This window comes from Rhinopithecus bieti, unplaced genomic scaffold (assembly GCF_001698545.2).
Source record: "Rhinopithecus bieti isolate Rb0 unplaced genomic scaffold, ASM169854v2 scaffold_7884, whole genome shotgun sequence".
NCBI classification, from domain to species: domain Eukaryota; kingdom Metazoa; phylum Chordata; class Mammalia; order Primates; family Cercopithecidae; genus Rhinopithecus; species Rhinopithecus bieti.
Window position 1 is genome coordinate 6,636,099 of NW_016806331.1, and position 18,803 is coordinate 6,654,901.

General features: G+C 38.0%; 3 protein-coding genes across 3 annotated transcripts in view; all 3 read right to left on the reverse strand.

Moving 5' to 3' along the window:
• OR6M1 (olfactory receptor family 6 subfamily M member 1) overlaps positions 1–13,588 on the reverse strand; it is a 17,060-nt gene extending 3,472 nt beyond the window's left edge. The window contains 5 exon segments of the mRNA XM_017875653.1: positions 11,426–11,967; positions 12,644–12,991; positions 13,048–13,196; positions 13,199–13,270; positions 13,273–13,588. Of these exon segments, the coding sequence (XP_017731142.1) occupies positions 11,830–11,967; positions 12,644–12,991; positions 13,048–13,196; positions 13,199–13,270; positions 13,273–13,582 (1,017 nt within the window). The 5' untranslated portion in view covers positions 13,583–13,588 and the 3' untranslated portion in view covers positions 11,426–11,829.
• Positions 6,259–7,522, reverse strand: OR6X1 (olfactory receptor family 6 subfamily X member 1). Its single transcript, XM_017875650.1, has 2 exons — positions 6,891–7,522; positions 6,259–6,565 (listed from the first exon to the last, which is right to left on the reverse strand). The coding sequence occupies exons 1-2, from the start codon at positions 7,520–7,522 to the stop codon at positions 6,259–6,261; spliced, it is 939 nt and encodes a 312-aa protein (XP_017731139.1).
• Positions 7,849–8,894, reverse strand: LOC108531966 (rho-related GTP-binding protein RhoQ-like). Its single transcript, XM_017875651.1, is given in 2 exon segments — positions 7,849–8,366; positions 8,369–8,894. Coding segments are annotated over 2 exon segments (669 nt in total). The 5' UTR covers positions 8,784–8,894; the 3' UTR covers positions 7,849–8,112.
• Positions 13,589–18,803: the final 5,215 nt, after the last annotated feature.

Consider the following 18,803-nt stretch of genomic DNA (forward strand, 5'->3'; position numbering starts at 1 on the left):
TGGGGTGTGGGGGGGGGGGGGGGTGCGGACCACAAAATACAAAAAAACAAAAAAAAAAAAAAAAAAAAGAAAAAGAAAAAAAAGAAAATTATTAGAAAATAGGATAGAGAGAGGTTATTTTCCAAAAGTTGAAGAAATGGCAGGGGTAATTAGTGATAGTGAAGTGAGCTCAGCTGAAAGTTTGCATAGGAGTTCCACTCTCCTAGTTGTTCAATCCAAGTCTGACTGAACACCAGGTATAGAAAGTGAATGGTTCTGGAAGAGCTATGTGTACATGGCATTTTTGTAATTAGAGTCATTTAAACTTGCAAGAAGAATCTGTGATTCAAAGTGACCCGGTGGTGAGCCACTTGGTCAGGCACTAGATTAGATACCTTGGTAAGTATGTAATTATCTGCATTCAATGTGTCTGTATTATGCTTTATATTTTCTCATATTTGATTTTTATACTCTGATCCCCAAGTTAGTTGGTCATTTGTGAATACCATGGAGTGATAAGGTCCTGATAAAAACAGAGGTGGCTTTAGAGATATACCTTAAGGAAAACAGCAGGAAATCTAGTCTGAGACACGTTTAGAAAAATGGTCTGTAGCTGGATAAGCTTGGAAAAGACCATATACTTTATCCTCTTGGAAATTTATAATGCATACAAAAATCCCTAGAAATGAAAAACAAAGCTGAGTTTATTACTTGACATGTAAGGGAGAGCTATATCATTCAATGTGATGGGAGTGAGCCTTTCCGAGTTAAAAGAGGAAAGATGAAATCTAGGATAAGAACTGGGAGTTTTGCTCCAATAAGGCAGAATCTTGAAGACTATCATTGGTTAAGTAGAGGATTGTAAAGTATTATTTTGGAATGGCAATTGCTCTGGTTTTCAATAATTACGGGACAGGTCTTTTTTTTTTCTTCCAACTTTTATTTTGGGTCGAGGGAGTACATGTGCAGGTTTGTTATAGGGGTAAATTGCTTGTCACTGAGGTTTGATGCACAAATGATCCCATCACCCAGGTAGTGAGCACAGTATCCAATAGGTAGTTTTTTGATTCTCACTCTTCTCCCTCCCTCCACCCTCAAGTCGGCCCCAGTGTCTGTTGTCTCCTTGATGTCCATGTGTACTCAATGTTTAGCTCCTACTTATAAGTGAGAACATGTGGTATCTTGTTTTCTGTTCCTGTGTTAATTTGCTTACAATAATGGCCTCCAGCTCCATCTATTTTGCTGCAGAAGACAGGATGTCATTCTTTTTTGTGGCCACATAGTATTCCATGGTATATATGTACCACATTTTCTTTATCCAGTCCATCATTGAGGGGTATTTAGGTTGATTCCATGTCTTTGCTATTGTGGAATAGTGCTGCAGTGAACATATGTGTACATGTGTCTTTATGGTTGAATGATTTATATTCCTTTGCGTTTATACCCAGTAATGGGATTGCTGGATCAAATAGCAATTCTGTTTTACATTCAAGAAATCTCCAAATTGCTTTCCACAGTAGCTGAACTAATTTACATTCCCACCAGCAGTGTGTAAGCATTCCCCTTTCTCTGCAACCTTGCCAACATCTGTTATTTCTCTTTTACTTTTTAATAATAGGCATTCTGACTGGTATGAGATGATATCCCACTGTAGTTTTGATTTGTATTTCTTTAATGATTAGTGATGTTGGGCATTTTTTCCCTTGAATTTGTTGGTCACGTGTATGTCTTCTTTTGAGAAGTGTCTGTTCATGTCATTTGCCCATTTTTTAATGGAATTGTTTGTTTTTTGCTTGTTGAATTGTTTAAGTTCCTTATAGATTCTGGTTATTAGACTTTTGTCACGTGCACAATTTGCAAATATTTTCTCCCATTCTGTAGATTGCCTGTTTACTCTGTTGATAATTTCTTTTGCTGTGCAGAAGCTCCTTAGTTTAATTAGGTCCCACTTGTCAATTTGTATTTTTGCTGCAGTTGCCTTTGGAGTCTTCATCATGAAATCTTTGCCAGGACCTATGTCCAGTATGGTATTTCCTATGTTTTCTTCTAGGGTTTTTATAGTTTTAGGTTTTATATTTAAGTCTTTACTCCATCTTGAGTTGATTTTTATACACAGTGAAAGGAAGGGATCCAGTTTTAAACTTCCGCATATGGCTAGCCAATTGTCCCATCATCATTTATTGAATAGGGAGTCCTTTCCCTATTGCTTGTTTTTGTCAACTTTGTTGAAGATCAGATGGTTGTAGGTGTGTGGCTTTATTTCTGGATTTTCTAACCTGTTCCATTGGTCTCTGTGTCTGTTTCTGTATGGGCATAAGTCTTAATGAATTCCAAGATGGGATGAATAAAGCTATGTTGGGTTCAAGGTCATATAGGAGGTACTTTTATACACATATGTTTGAGATTTGGAAATTTTTTCCTCTAACTTAGTGTTATGGATTCTTAGAAGTTCAATAATGAAGGAAGCTACTTAACCTTTTCTAACCCTGCATTCCCCCCACCCAGTTTGAATTCTGAGTCCTGTTTATGAATATCCTGTGGCATCATGAAAGCACTGCTTTACTTAAGTGTGTGCATTTTCAAAAACAAATTATCTCTAAAGTTAATTGTTAAAGATTTGTTTCAGGTCTATCCAGGTGCTCAACTTTGTCATTAAAGTTACTGATACTAGAAAAATAATATCCAGGGATCTGGGTAGGTTGTTTGTGATATTGTTTGAATGGATCTTTGTGTAATTCTTTACTCTGCTGGAGAAAAGTAGAATAGGAAAGACATTTTGGCTTTAGAGACTTGAGAAACAGTAGGGTACAATGTGAGGTCTCAAGTTCTGTCTTGTCTCTGTGGCCAGGGCTCCTTTTCTTTAAAACAGCATTCTACCTTCTCTGGACACTGGAGGCCGCCCACAATCTCCTTCATGTCTTTGCCTCCCCTGTAGGTGAGGGAAAGGCAGATCTTAGGCATGGCTCCCTGGAAGTCTTCTTGTAATTCATATCATTCTTGATGTTCAGGAGGTTTTACCGTTGGATAGACTTCTGTAACTCTAGCATTTCCAACCCCTAGAACTAATACCCCTGCAGACTACTATAATACCCACACACACATGCACACACATATGTTTTTTCCCAGTAGAATCAGTACCAGGAACATAGCTTGGTATATGATATCGATATATCAGTAAGACATAAACATGCATGAATAAATGTTGTCTATTTTAAGTTTTATGAATTAAAGCCTCGTGGTATTCTCACACCTGTTCTTCCCTCCTTCCCCCTTTTCTTGGATCTGCCAAAATGTGTTTATCCTACCCTTTGTCTGCCATTAGACATGAAACCCTTAAGGTCATAGGCTAGGCCCAGAAAAACTAATATTTATGAGATTTGAAGGCAAATTTTTAAAAACTTTTTAAAAGCAATAGTATAGCCCAGATGTTCCAATATCTCTAGATTTAGGTTACCTTGAGTACTTGCCCAAGCCCCTGCAAATGTGAAGTGCTTCCTAAAATTTCTGCATATTCTGTGGCCATCTCTGTGATATTCTCTGTGGGCTATTTCTAATCCAAACTATGTAATTCCAGACATGAAACTTTATTCCTCCTTGACTCACACACAACACACACATACATGAATGCATGTGACATGCATGTTCTGTTCATACATGCATTTGGTAATATAGGAGACTTTACTGAAGGTTTGAGGGCAAGACTGATCAACATTGTAGAAATGTGACTTCAAACCAAGCATTAGGGATCTCCATTCTTAAACTGCTTTTTAGGTGCCCTGACTCTGGGGAATTTCCACTGACTTCTTCCCACAGACTCCTCTGCTTTGCTCCATTTTGGGGTTCCTTTTTTCTTCCTTTCTCTGTCATTTCTTTTTTGGAAAATATTAAATGTTACCTTTTTTTTTTTCTCATTCAGGGCACTCTAAACCATTCTTTGTTGATAGAGCTCATGATAATATTGATGTCCTTAGATTCTCTCCCTTCCTTTACTTCCAAATGATCTATTTCTCCTGCACAGCTCCAAGACAGTTCCCCCTCTAAGAGAAAATCAAGTACAACAGTTGAGATAATAATATTTTTGCCTCATTACATTTTGTTTTGAATTTTCAATTCAAAATTAAAAGGAATGTGCAGTGTTGATGAAAGGAGTCAAACTCTGTAAAATATTGGAAGAGATTTATTCTGAGCCCAACACAAGTGAACATGGCCTCGTGGCACAGCCTTCAGGAGATCCTGAGAACATGTGCCCAAAGTGGCTGGGCCACAGCTTGGATTTATACACTTTAGAGAGACATGAGACATCAGTCAGATACATTTAAGATATACATTGTTTCTATCCAGAAAAGCAGGACAACTTGAAGTGGGGGGTGGGGGCCTTCCAGGTTATAGGTAGATTTAAACATTTTCTGATTGGCAATTGGTTGAAAGAGTTATTATCAATAGAAAGGAATGTCTGGGTTATGATAAGGGGTTGTGGAGACCAGTTTTATGCAAATGCAGCTTCCAGGTAGTAAGCTTCAGAGAGAATAGATTGTACATTTGTAAATGTTTCTTATCAGACTTAAGGTCTGTGTTGATGTTAAATGCTGGTCAGCTTTTCCTGAATTCCAAAAGGGAGGAGGGCATAATGAGGCGTGTCTGACCCCTTTTTCCTGTCATGATCTGAACCAGTCTTTCAGGTTAACTTTGGAGTGCTCTGGCCAAGAGGAGGAATCCATTCAGATGATTGAGGGACCCTTAGAATTTTATTTTTTGTTTACAGCAGTCATCTTTTTTTTTTTTTTAAGCCATAGTTTAATGGTCTTTTAATGCTAGTTTTTCTTTACTGTTGGGAAGGGACATATCTAATACTCATTAACACAAACTGAATCACCTGCATTATCATTGCCTAAAAAGATATCTTACCTAAAGACAAGGTCTGATCAGTAGGTTTGTAGCCTGCTTTGAGGGACTTTGCACACTAACCCTGAAACCAGCCCAATTGTCCCACACAAAAGATATTTATGGATTTTTAAATGAACACAGAAATTGACACTCTGTCTTAAAACCTGAAACTTACATTTGTCTTAACTGAGTTTCTTCCTCAGGAAACTGACTCTTGGGCAAAAGACTGAAGCCCACTAGATCACCAATCCAGACAACAAGATGCCTGGCGCCTCATTCATCATGATGGCTTCCTTACCCTCCCTAATTCCTGTTTTCTCACCTTACCAACTCTTCTTCCTTACCCCTCTCTAATTCCTATTCTCCCTCCCTTCCACTATATATAAAACCTCCCAATTTTAGGCATTTGGGGAGATGGATTTGAGACTTTACCTCCCATTTTTCTTGGCTGCGGCATTCAGTTAAAGCCTTCTTCCCTGGCAATGCTCAGTGACTCGGTGATTGATGTTCTGTGCAGCAAGCACCAGGACCTGACTGAAACCCTGGGGGTTTCAGTGACAACCTACATGTGAACACTGAGCTTCATGTAACCTTGGGGCTGCATTTTCCAGTAGGAAAGCGTTTCTAGATGTATTGGCTCTGAGACTTTTCCTAGCTTCCTAGGCGCTTGGTCTACTTATACTGGAGCCCAGGAACTGCTGTAATCCATGAACTGTAAATGGAAACTTTTCATAAGATGTTCTCAAGTTTTGGTATTATCTGAGGATGAACACCTCTAAGTTTATCTAAAAATTTGTATTATTTCAAGATGGAAGTCCCCTTATTGAGATATTATCAAACACAAAGCTGATTCATTTCAAACATTTTAGAAGGAACATTAGAATTATTAGAAGTCTGTAGCGTGCTTCTCTTATGATGAAGATGATAGGAACTAAGAAAATGAGATGTGGAATGTTTTATATTTTTGACAAGAAGATGAGGCAAAGAGGGTGGTCATAAAAAAAAGATGGTGGTCATAAACAAAGAGGGAGACAGGATTCCTTGTACATTTTTAAAGTTGTTGACATTTGTCTCTGACCTTAGTGGTTTCTACTTTCAGTTTACCACTGACAAGTCCAGAGTTCTACTTCATGCATCTGAGGATATCCTGGGATTTCCTTGTTGAAGAATTACATTGTTTCTTCTCAAGAAAAACTCCTAGTTCATTTACATGTAACAAGTTCTCATAGGAGACCCTAACCGTGATGGTTTGCTTTTGCATCTTTATCTTACTATAGCATTTAATCAGAACTTCTGGGATTTGGGGGGAGCCTGTTTTACCAAACTTCTCCAAAGTCCTCTCTCAACTTTAATTGTTTTTATCTGCATTAAGCTCATTTTGATGTGTTGCATGTTTTACTTTGCATGACCAGTCTTTGGGCAAGTCATTGCCTTTCTTAAGGCTCCCTTCACCTCCTTGTTTCTAATGGTATAAATAAAGGGATTCAGAAGCGGGGTGAGGATAGTATTTAGCACAGACATCACCTTATTAATCTTAAAGGAGGAGTGTGCTGTGGGTCTTAGGTACATGAACAGAATGGCCCCATAGAGCAGGCAGACAACTGTCAGGTACGAGGCACAGGTAGAGAAGGTCTTCTGGCAGCCAGTGGCTGAAGGAATCTGTAGGATTGTGAACAGAATGTAGATATAAGAAATCATATTAGGCCAGGCGCGGTGGCTCAAGCCTGTAATCCCAGCACTTTGGGAGGCCGAGACGGGCAGATCACGAGGTCAGGAGATCGAGACCATCCTGGCTAACACGGTGAAACCCCGTCTCTACTAAAAAATACAAAAAACTAGCCAGGCAAGGTGGCGGGCGCCTGTAGTCCCAGCTACTCGGGAGGCTGAGGCAGGAGAATGGCGTAAACCCGGGAGGCAGAGCTTTCAGTGAGCTGAGATCTGGCCACTGCACTCCAGCCTGGGCGACAGAGCGAGACTCCGTCTCAAAAAAAAAAAAAAAAAAAAAAAAAAAAAAAGAAATCATATTAAAGAGAAGTGACCCTGGGATCACAAGGACAGTTGCCAGGACACCCAGGAGTTCCAAAATGCTGGTGTCTATGCAGGCTGCTTTCAAAATGGGCCCAACATCACAGTAGAAATGATTGATAACATTATTGCCACAGAATGGCAACTGGCTGAGCAGCATCATCTGACGAAAGACAGTGGTGAAGCCCACCACCCAGGAGCTCAGGGCCAGCTGCAGGCAGAGTTTGCTGGTCATGATGGTGGGGTAGTGAAGGGGCTTGCAGATGGCCAGGTAGCGGTCAAAAGACATGATAGTGAGGATGAAGAACTCAGTGGTGCCCAGGAAGAAGTGGAAGAAGGCCTGCAGCAGGCAGCAGGAAATGCAGATTACTGTTCTTGCCACTACAAAGGTTTCTAGCAGTTTGGGGATGACTGTGGTGGTGTACCAGATCTCTAGGAAAGACAAATTACAAAGGAAGAAGTACATTGGAATTTGTAGCCTGGGCACAGCCCACACAATGGCAATAATAAGCCCATTGCCTGTAAGGGTTAATATGTAGATGAGAAGTATTGCTATAAAGAGAGGTGTTTGTAGGCCTTGGATAACAGGAAAGCCTAGGAGGATGAATTCTGTGATTACTGTCCCATTTCTCATGTCCCTTGATACCCTAGAAAGACAAGCAAGAAAGCTCCTGAGAATCTTAGAGCACAGTTGATTATAGTTGGGACAAAAAATAAGGAGGATTCTGACTATGTCAGGTCTTCCCTTGTCCACATACAAATACGCACTGGCCAACCCTTCTTTACTGATGACTTGGCTGGTTCTTTTGTCAGCAAAACCAGCTTCTAATGGACTTTGAATGTATTAAATACACTTGATGAATGCAAAGTATTTTTTCACCCTTATACAACTATGAGAATAATCATGTTAAATGTGGTTGCTTGTTGTCAATTATTCATATGACATATGGATCTAAGCAGTTCCATTTACAGCACTGTTTTTTATGTAGTTACAACATGATGTGATTGTAGCTTTTTAAACTATGAAACCCCTGAGAGATTGTACCTTCTAGTTGAAATAGAGTATTTATAATAGATTGTGGCTTCAGATGCTGCTTACTGCTTCTTAAACCTTTAAGGAACATTCTTAATAACCTTTATAGAATTCTGAGGACAGGTTTTGTTTTCTTTCAAGTTTTGAACTGCTTCATTACCTATAAAAGGTCTGGGTATAGCTGTAGCATTTCATTTGCTTTCTGAGAGAAATGGACAGTTTCCTTGGCCACTGAAGATGTTTCTCACGTAATTAAACAACAGTTTATACATCTTGATCCTATTCTTTTTTTTTACAGTGTGTTTCTTTGGAGTAAAAATGGCTATGATAGCCTCATCAAAAACAGTCTTCAATCCCTTCTGGGTTAAAGCTGAACATTCCACATAGCAGCATGCTCCTATCTCTTTTGCTAGTTTCTGTCCTTGTTCCACACATATAGGTTTTCTTTCATATCATTCAGTCTTGCTAAAGTTTTGGGGTCATCTCGGAGATCAATCTGAGTTCCTATTAATAAAAAGGGTACATTTGGTGTGTATTCCTTAAGTTCCGGTACCCACTTCTCTTTCACATTTTGAAATGAGGCTGGATTTACCACCGAGAAGCATATAAGGAAGACATCGGTCATTGGGTAAGATAAAGGCCTCAGACGGTCATAGTCTTCCTGTCCGGCCGTGTCATAGAGTCCTAGGAGGTACTGCTTGCCCCCCACGGTGACGCTGACTGCGTAGTGGTTGAAGACGGTGGGCACGTACTCCTCCGGGAAGGCGTCGTTGGCATGGCTCATGAGTAGGCACGTCTTGCCCACCGCCCCATCGCCGACCACCACGCACTTGAGCATCAGCGTGCCGGGCCCGTGAGCCATGCTGCGGCCGGCGGGCTTCTGGGCATGGTCCCCCCGGAGCCCTCGCCCCGGCCCGGGCTCAGCCCCAGCCCGCCTGGGGGGTCCGCCGCCGTCACTGCCGCTCCGCGCCGCAGGGCCCAGAAGCTCTTTAGTTTAATTAGATCCCATTTGTCAATTTTGGCTTTTGTTGCAATTGCTTTTAATGTTTTAGTCATGAAGTCTTTGCTCATGTCTATGTCCTGAATGGTATTTTCTAGGTTTTCTTCTAGGGTTTTTATGGTTTTGGGTTTTACGTTTAGGTCTTTAATCTATCTTGAGTTAATTTTTGTATAAGGTGTGAGGAAGGGGTCCAGTTTCTATGTGGCACATGGGAGTGGGAATGTGGAGTGGGAATGTGACCATTAAGAGAATATGCCATTCAGTTTTTCTCAGGACACCTCCCACAGTTTATACTTTCAATTTCATAAATCTAAGGATTTTAAAAAATCTTTGGAGTATTTAATTATATTAATATTTTAAAAATAACTGGATTCTTAAGATGCAGACATTTTCAAGGATTTGCATTTATCTTTATGGAGGAGGAATCTCAATTTAAGAATATATTCCTTTAAAAATTAAAAAAATGTTTTTAACTTCAGTCTCTGTGCTAGGAAGAATGTATTCTTTATAAGTCTATTACCAAAGTGAACTCATGACAGTTTTTTCTCTTTAATTGTAAAATAAAATGTTTTAAATCATATCTCCTATTTCAGGAAACACCTGAACTTAACTCTCCTTCTAATATATATTTTATTGTTTATGAAAATTGTGTTTGTTAATTTTTCCAATATTAAAATTAGCATATGCTTCCCAAGTTTAAAAGCTCCAAAAGGTGGGAAAAGAGATGTAATTACAATCCCACTCTTCAAACATGGTTAATTAAACATTTTGTATAGTGCATTTTCTTCCAACTTTAAAATGACTTTTCAAAATAGGTGATTTGGCTTTAAGATTTTAAGAAGATCTTAAAGGTATTACTGCTCATGATTAAAATGTATACAATATTTCAATGTTAAAGGTCTTTTTTAGCATTAGATCACTACCAATTAATTCAATGTCATAACCATAAGAAAACAAACTATTTCTTAGATTTAGTGGAACAAATTTCCTCCTCGAGTGAAATAAATTTCCGGGTTGAAACCATAGTATAGCCCTCAAGAAAATGAATTCTGTCAACAACCCAAAGGTGTAGGAAAGAGATTATCTGCTAGGGCTCCCAGGAGAGAATGCAACCTGCTGACATTTTATCCTGGTAAGACCTGTGTTGGGTTTCTGACCTACAGAACTATGAGATAATAAATTTGTGTTGTTTTAAGCTGCCAAATTAGTGGGAATTTGTTATGGCAGCAATAGTAACCTAATATGGTAACTTTTGATACTGTGTCTTAATTAGGGTCTGATTATAAGCACAGAGCAGAAAATTACAGGACTGCTTCATTCTTGGTGACTTTGGTCTACCTTCTTTTTGTCTTTAAACATTTAACCACTTTAAACATTTGTCCACTTCATTATCTTATGATGGACTATGCTTTCTTATAATACTCTGAATTCATTCCTAAGAGCACTTTCTTTACCTGCCCTTCACTGAGAGATTCCATGCCAATTCTTAAGGTCTCTATCTTTGTCCTCTCAGCTAGGAAGTCTAATTGTCTTTTTCCCATTCCTATACTCTTTTTAGAGTGCTTACTCCCACAGCACCTACTCAGTGGCATTGTGGACACAGGGTGATTTGACACCTTGCTGACTCATTCTTCTTACAAATAAGTGAATCAGAAGTGACAATCTCACTCTAGTTGGACCAATCATATCCTCCTCCCAGAAATTTGGATTTTGAACTCAGATTATTTTAAATATGCATCCACTTAAATTTAATGCATATCAATGCATTCAAATACATTCAATATCTATACCCTTATATATTGAATATATATATATAATTGAGTATATACATATATTTGTGAATGACAAAAGCACCTATCTTCCATGTGCACAGAAAAGTGGAAAAAAACACTGCAGAGAGAGAAAAACAAATCAGGTATAGTTTCTTATGGCTGCTCTAACAAATTACTGCAAACTTGGTGGCTTAAAACAACAGTAATATATTATTTCACAGTTCTGAGGGCAAGAAGTCCAAAAACAGTTTCACTGGGCTGCAACCCAGGTGTTGGCAGAGACACACGGGAGGTTGTGGGAGAAAATAAAGCTTCATTGCCTTTTCTAGCTTTCAGAGGTTTATTTCTTGATTCATGGCCCTTTCCTTTGTCTCCAAAGCCAGCAGAGCAGCATCATCAAATCTCTCTCTACTTCCGTCATCACATGGCCTTCATTTTTGTAGTAAAATCTCCTTTTGCCTAGCTCTTATGATGACATTTGGGATTACACATAGGGCCTACCTGGGTAATCCAGGATAATCCCCCATCTCAAGAACTTTAACTTAATCACATCTACAAAAATTTCTTTGCCACATAAAATAACATTCAGGTTTCCAGAGGTCAGAATCTGGATATCTTTAGGGGCCAGTATTCAGCCTACCACAAAGTATATGGAGAAAAAGAATACAGAGTAATACAACTCCAGAGAGACCTAAAGATAAATCAGAGACTTAAAGAGAGGAGAATACCTACCCTGGCTCCTTGCAAATTTCTAGTTCCTTCTTTTTGTCACTTAGCAGGTCTTGATGTTTCTTATCTTCTGGGGTTCCATATGGCACTTTTGATTATTATGATAAGCACATAGTTTACTTAAGCAAGCTTCATTCGTTTTCTGATATTTTTTTCCTCAACCAAATGAATGCTAAGATACTCTTCTGTATATGATGGCCACATTGGCCAGTTGCTGTAGATGATAAGTCTAGACTCATGGTCAGTTACGGCTTCTGAATAAATAGTTTTCCTTTCAAACCAATTGCCTTTCAGTCCATTCTAATTGTAGCCCACTTCTGGCCTGCCTTGATCTGCAGTTCTGTGTAACTGTTGGCTTCTGGCTTTAGAAAAAGAAGGCAGCTTCCAGGCTAGTTTGGTTTCCCCTGTTAAGTTTTCCGTCCACACTTTATAACATAGTGAGGTGCTAAAGGAGTCTGAAGTTCCCATATTCTAAATTTCTGCCACTCACCAATGGTGTAGTTTGGTTCAAGATGCTTAACCTTTGTAAACCTCAGTTTTCTCATCTGTAAAATGGAGATAATGATACTAGCTTTCTAAGGTTATTAAGAAGAATAAATGAAATACATGCATGAATATTTAAGTATACTGTGCAAACCCTGGATTATGTTATTATTATTATCATATAATATTTAACTCTCAAGGTTGAAGCCTTGCAACAACTGAAAAGATCCAGTAGAAGAGTTTGTTTTTAATTATATGTTCCATTTCTTAGACCATCTTGGCTAAGCCTACAACAACAAAAGAAAAAGCACAATGTCCCCACTTCACAGATGAGAAAACAAATAGTCAGACAGGCTAAGTGCCGCTTGATTAAAAAAAAAAGTGATAAAGTCAGGCTCAAAATTTAGTTTTTTTAATTTTAGTTTTGTATTTTTCATTAATCCATGATATTGTGAATGTGCAGTGGTTCAATAATAGAGTTCAGGGAATGTTACTTTCTCTGTAGCGGAATTGTCTCTTCTAAACTGTGACTATAATACTTTGCCTCTGGTGCGGCACTGAGCCTATTCATACCTTCCCATATGCCTTTGATTTTCTGGTGTCTAAATCTGTCTTTCTCTACACTGAAGTAGAGATGAAAATAACCATTGTGAGCAAAAAAGCTTGGTTAAAGTTTTAAGTTCTCCTGTGCCATGAGGACATAATTTAGCTGACTGCTTCTTTCAAGACTTCCTTTACCTTTTCATTTCTTTGACTATAAATGAAGGGATTCAGAAGAGGGGTCAGCATTGTGGTAAGGACAGCTGTCACCTTGTCAAAATCGAGTGAGTGACTCTGGCTGGGCCTCACATACATGAAGATGTTGCTCCCATATGCAATGGAAATGACGGTGATGTGGGAAGCGCAGGTGGAAAAGGCCTTCCGATGTCCTTTGGCTGAGGGGATGTGCAGGATGGTAGAAATGATGTAGATGTAGGACACAGTGGTGAGCACCAGTGAGGTCAGGAGAATGAGGGAAAATAAGAGGAAGTTTATCATCTCGATGAAATGAGTGTCTATACAGGACACGTGTAGCAGAGGGGCGATGTCACAGAAGGAGTGACAGAGGGGCGATGTCACAGAAGGAGTGACAGAGGGGTGATGTCACAGAAGAAGTGACTAATTTCCTTGTAACAGAAAGGCAATCTGGACACCACAATGGTTGGGCACAGCACAGACAGGAAGGCTCCAACCCAGCAGCCCAGAACTAGTCGGAGACAGGCCCTCTTGTTCATGATGATGGTGTAGTGCAGGGGTCACAGATGGTCACGTAGTGGTCAGAGGACATCACTGCCATGAGGATAAACTCCACTGTCCCCAAGAAAAGAAGAAATAAGTTTGGGTGATGCACCCAGCAAAAGATATGGTCTTCTTGTCCTGCAGGAGACAGGCTAATAGCTTTGGGGTAACTGAGGTGGTGAAAAAAATGTCCAAACATGACAAATTACTGAGGAAGAAGTACATTGGGGTTTGGAGGCAATGATTCGCTCATATCAGGGAAATGATGGCAACATTTCCTGTTAGAGTAAGCATGTAAGTAAAGAAGAGGACCACAAAAAGGGAAATTTGAAGCTTTTGAAGAACAGGAAAGGCCGTCAGGGTAAACTCAGTCACTGTGATCTGATTTGGGATGTCCATTGCAGGCAATACTTAGTGGGCCACACATCTCTGAAAAAAACAAAAACAAAAACAAAAAAACACAGAGATGACACTCAGCTTAAGGAAGTTTTCGACTCCCAATATCTGTGATAAGAGTGAAGTAGAAAAAACTTCGTGTGAGGGGTCAAGAGTGATTCGTTCACAGTCTGCTTCTGACTTTATTAAATGTGGTCCCTTTGGTAAATGACATTACTTCTTCTGACTTCAGTATTCTCATATTTAAAAGTTTGGATTGAATGAAATCATCCTCAAGGTCCCTATAATTCTAGTCTTTATGATTTTAGTCTCTTTTACACAATGCTCCTTCCTGTCTCTTGTTTGCTCTTCCTGACCTATTTTCCCAGCTAAATTCTGTTCCTAAGAAGAGAGGCATACTTAACTGAGAATCCAGTCAATTATTTGAAAAATTGAGGAAAAGAAGATTAATAAAACTTGAGTTAGGCAGGGTGCGGTGGCTCACGCCTGTAATCCCAGCACTTTGGGAGGCCGATGTAGGTGGATCAAGAGGTCAAGATATTGAGACCATCCTGGCCAACATGGTAAAACCCTGTTTCTACTAGAAATACAAAAATTAGCTGGGCATAGTGACATGTGCCTGTAGTCCTAGCTACTCAAGAGGCTAAGGCAGGAGAATTGCTTACACCCGGGAAGCGGAGGTTGCAGTGAGCTGAGATCATGCCATTGCACTTCAGCCTGGTGACAGAGCGAGACTCCATCTCAAAACAAACAAACGAAAAACAAACAAAAAAAAACTTGAGTTACTTTTCTCAAAGTTATTTCAACTTTGAAGGTATCTTCTAAATCAAAGAACACAAACTGTTAAAACTGGCCAAGACAACTTAAGGGGAGTGTATATTTATCTCTACCCATTTTTGTTGTTATTACCAAGTTTTGAATATCAGTGTAATATACAATTGGACACAAATTATTCTGATCAATCAGTCTTTCCCTAAAGCTACTTAGTTTTCCTTTGTTTTTACTTTATATAATATAAATGTTTTGATGTCTACACTGTTATGGAACAAGTAGGTCCGTGATACATAATTCATAATTTGTGTAACCTATTTTAAATATTTTGAAAAAAAATCTTACGGGAAAATGATTATTTGTTGTTGTTTGCCATGTTACATTTAAGCAGCATCCAAAAGAATAACAAACGTTTCCCATTCCCTTCTCCAACTGATTCTTACAGGTTTTCCCAAAGTCTTTTATACTCAACATTTTTTTCCAGCCATTTGAAGAGTAGATTATTAATAATACTGCAAAAAAGTGGACGCCAAAACATGTATTTGATCTATCAAAAAGACGTATATGAAACACTCAGCTTATCTCTGAATACTGCCCAGCTTCACCGAAGATCTATTTCATGTCTGTGTAATTCAGTTGAAGCACTGTCCTCTGGTGTATTATTTTGTGGCTAGTCCTCTAGTTTCAAGTTAAAACAACCAATTTATATCTCTGAATTTTTTAACGTGGTGCACACAGAATTTCCTCTTTAAGGGAGGCCATTTCCTCAGACTCTCTACCTGGGAAAAGTGACCTGCCAGAAGCTGTTATTATTATTAGTTTTTCATTTATTCATTCTTTTAATTAACACATAGTTTTCTTTAGCATATGCCATACATCATGCGAATTTCCAGGTGCTGGAGCCATACCAGAGGGAAACAAAAAATGTAAAGCAAAACAAAGCAAAATGCTACCAGCAAAAGCTTCCCCTCGGAAGCTTACAATATAGTTAAGGGAGACAGAAAATTAGACAAATAAGTGAAATAAATGCTATGATCTTGATTGTGATAAGTCTCAGAGCTAAGACACTTTTTCTAAACATATTTCTATTTGCAAATCTGGCTGTGAATTTTCTGGTTCTTGTAGTTGCTTCTTTATTTTATTCGCTACTCATTTTCTCATGAATCAAGGTAACCTTATTATGTTAATAATTATCTTCATCTTTTCTGTTCCATATAAGAAAATTCTGGTTTCTTATAATTTTTTAACATTTCTAGGTTGTTGGTAAGTACACTTTACAAATGCATAGTGGTTTTTGTCCATCTAAGAGTAATTTTCAAATGTAAGTGGAATGGAATAACTTGACTTGCTGTTGAGCTTAGTAGCAAAGCTCTTTTTACTCCCTTAACATCCTTGGTCCCGGTTTCTAAATCCATGAGTATTTGTCCTCTTCACGTTCCTTCCCAGTCTAAATATTTCTTTTGTTTTTCATGAGGTCAGGCACCATATCTATTTAATACCTCATTCTTTGAGCGCAGAGGTGCTCATTGATTTACTAAATAAATAAATCAGAATTGGGGAAGCTTCTCCCTTAAGCGTGGGTTGCAGCTGCCCCAAAGGTAAGCCATGGTAAACGCTATAGCCTGCATTTTCATATATCCAATACAGACTTCTGTCATAACCTGTGCTTTCTTGGTGTGTTTTTCTTTGTCTAGTTATCATTATCTGTGTAGTTTTAGAAAACTGATTCCTGTAATATCAATACTGGGCTTGGGAAGGAACCCAAACACCACAATGCCTAATCAAGATCTTTCATAGTTCAGAGGTGGGAGACAAACAAAAGGGAAAATCTATGATAAAAGGAGAAGCTTACAATAGTAAGGTGAATTGTTCCACTTCTTCTAGTAATTTTTCAAATTGTTACAAGGTGGGCTATTTAATTATATTTTAAGTTATTAAAGAACTCCAAAGAGTAATATCTATTGAAATAGGCTCTTGGCACCAGTAGAAACTCTTTTTACCACAAACACTCTAATGTTCTCTCCTCGCTCTACTGCTCTTTTGCCCAGACAGTAAACTTTCAAACTATTGACTACTGTACAAAGAGCATAACTATATCTGGTTAGATAAGTAATAATGTTATTGAGGTATAATACAAAAATAGAATAGAGCACACTATGTAGACAAGGAGAAATGCTTTAGAATTGCCCTGCATTACCCCCTCCTCCCTTCATTACTGATAACACTGAAGGCTGACAGATATCTTAAGGCAGAATAATGAAGATTTTCATAACTATCATCCTGTTGTTCAATGCCTATCATCCCATTGTTCCTTTCATTTGTCTAATTTCTTTACAACATCCTTAATGTCTTACATTTTTTTTCTTGTGAGGTAGTCTTTTAGGACCCTGATAGGAGCTTGATTTCCCTCTGGTATTTTAAAAATTGAACAACTCAGGCTTTTCAAAATTATTATACAGTTTTTAGACAATTAAAATCTGTGATTGTTGAAAACAAACGGAGTTGCTATTTGCCATGATTGTCATAAAAAATTTATCACTATGAAAAAAATGGTATTGCGAGCTTTCTATTTTGCTGTACTTTGGGTCAAATGTACATCTCTGAGAAGAAATAAATATGTAGCATTACTCTCCTTTGTGGAGTCTCTTAACTTCTGAAAAGAACCTCGTCTTTTAAAAGTAATCTCAGGGCCCTGAGGGCCTCATCATATCCAGGAAGGAAGGCTCTGGGCTCTCTGGACTGTAATGACCTGTGTGTAACAATTTAGGCTTTCATTTTTGGGGGCATTTTTTCACTCATTAACATTTCTGTGGATCCTTAGACAATTGCATAAAATCGCACATTTAAAGATTCAAGAATTAGTCAGGAAAATGTGGTATAATAGGAAAAAGTATAGCAGGTTTTAGAATCAATGATGTGCTATATTTTTTGTTTAATCACTTGTAGCTTTATGATCTTTTAATAGGACTCTTAAGCATCCTGAGTTTTATCTTCCTTATCTCTAAAATGGCAAAAGTAGTAATGCCAGATTCAAGGTCCTAAGACAGTGCCTACCACTACCTATCTAGTAGGTGCTCACTAAATGTTTGTTAAGAACATAGGGTTGGGAAAGGGTGAACAGAAATGAAATAAGATGTGATGCAGGTTGGGGATTAGAGATAACTCAAGTTCTTGACTATCAGTAAAATGTAAAAAAGTTAGTTACTGAAGTATATTAAAAGATTTAATTACATACTTATATTAAAGATATAACATCTGACACCCTCCCTCATAAAATATTTGACAGAATGGTAATTACTTTTTAATTTATAAAATTACCTATAACAAATTTAAGTGACACTCAGACTGTTTAACATATAAATACAGATAATTACATGACAAAGTTTACTTACATTACACTGCTTGTAGAACAATTGGTAATTACTTCATTCAAATATGAAAGAAATTTGAACTTCGAGTATTTTTTTCCTACTCCATATCATTCATTATTCTTTAAATGCTTTCATTGCTCCAATTTTGAATTCTCTATAAACCTACCTCTGTTTTAGCTGAGACTCTTCCCTACACCACACTTAATTCCCTTTGCAGAACCATACTGAATGGTTATTCAGTTTTAGCTGGAATACTCCATCCATCTTCCCTTGATTGAGAAGCTATCTTTTTATAATCTTTAATTACTTTTCCCAGTTATTTTTCTTAGTCCCATTGAAGAAGTCTAAGTCTTGATTTATACTAACTCCAAGTGTTACACCATTATTTAATCATTTCATTCTACATATCTAGTGTATCTCAAACTTTGAATATTCCTCTGAGTTTCAAGGACTACATTTTTGCCAAAAGGATTTCAATTTGGTAGTGAATCAAGACATTAGACACAATTGAATTAAGCATAGGTCCTTGACTTCTATTTTAGATCACTGGTAAAATGACTGAAAGCTTCTCAACTCTCAATTTTCTTTTTCAGCGGTAGGAATCTAATTTCCTGTCTGTTCAGTCAATTTCTATTTCTTCAGTGGATCCATCCAGAAAATTAAAGTTTTTCAAACCCACAGAAAGTCAGGTTAGAAGAAAACTTAAAGGGCATCTGAGGCAACTTTGTCCTAAAAAGTTCTACAATATCTTCAACAAGTTATTGTCCAGTGACATTAAACTTGCTATTCTTAAATCATCTCATTTTACTTGAACATTCTTGATTGTTAGAAAATATTATATTTGTTTTGAGGTACGTTCCATCAATACCGAATTTATTGAGCGTTTTTAGCATGAAGGGCTGTTGAATTTTGTCAAAAGCCTTTTCTGCATCTATTGAGATAATCATGTGGTTCTTGTCTTTGGTTCTGTTTATATGCTGGATTACGTTTATTGATTTGCGAATGTTGAACCAGCCTTGCATCCCAGGGATGAAGCCCACTTGATCATGGTGGATAAGCTTTTTGATGTGCTGCTGAATCCG

Coding starts and splice junctions, on each gene's coding strand:
- OR6X1 (XM_017875650.1), bottom strand. CDS start 7,522: ATGAGAAATGGGACAGTAATCACAGAATTCATCCTCCTAGGCTTTCCT. Junction 6,566..6,890: donor ATCCCAGGGTCACTTCTCTT/TAATATGATTTC, acceptor CCGCGCCTGGCC/TAATATGATTTCTTATATCT.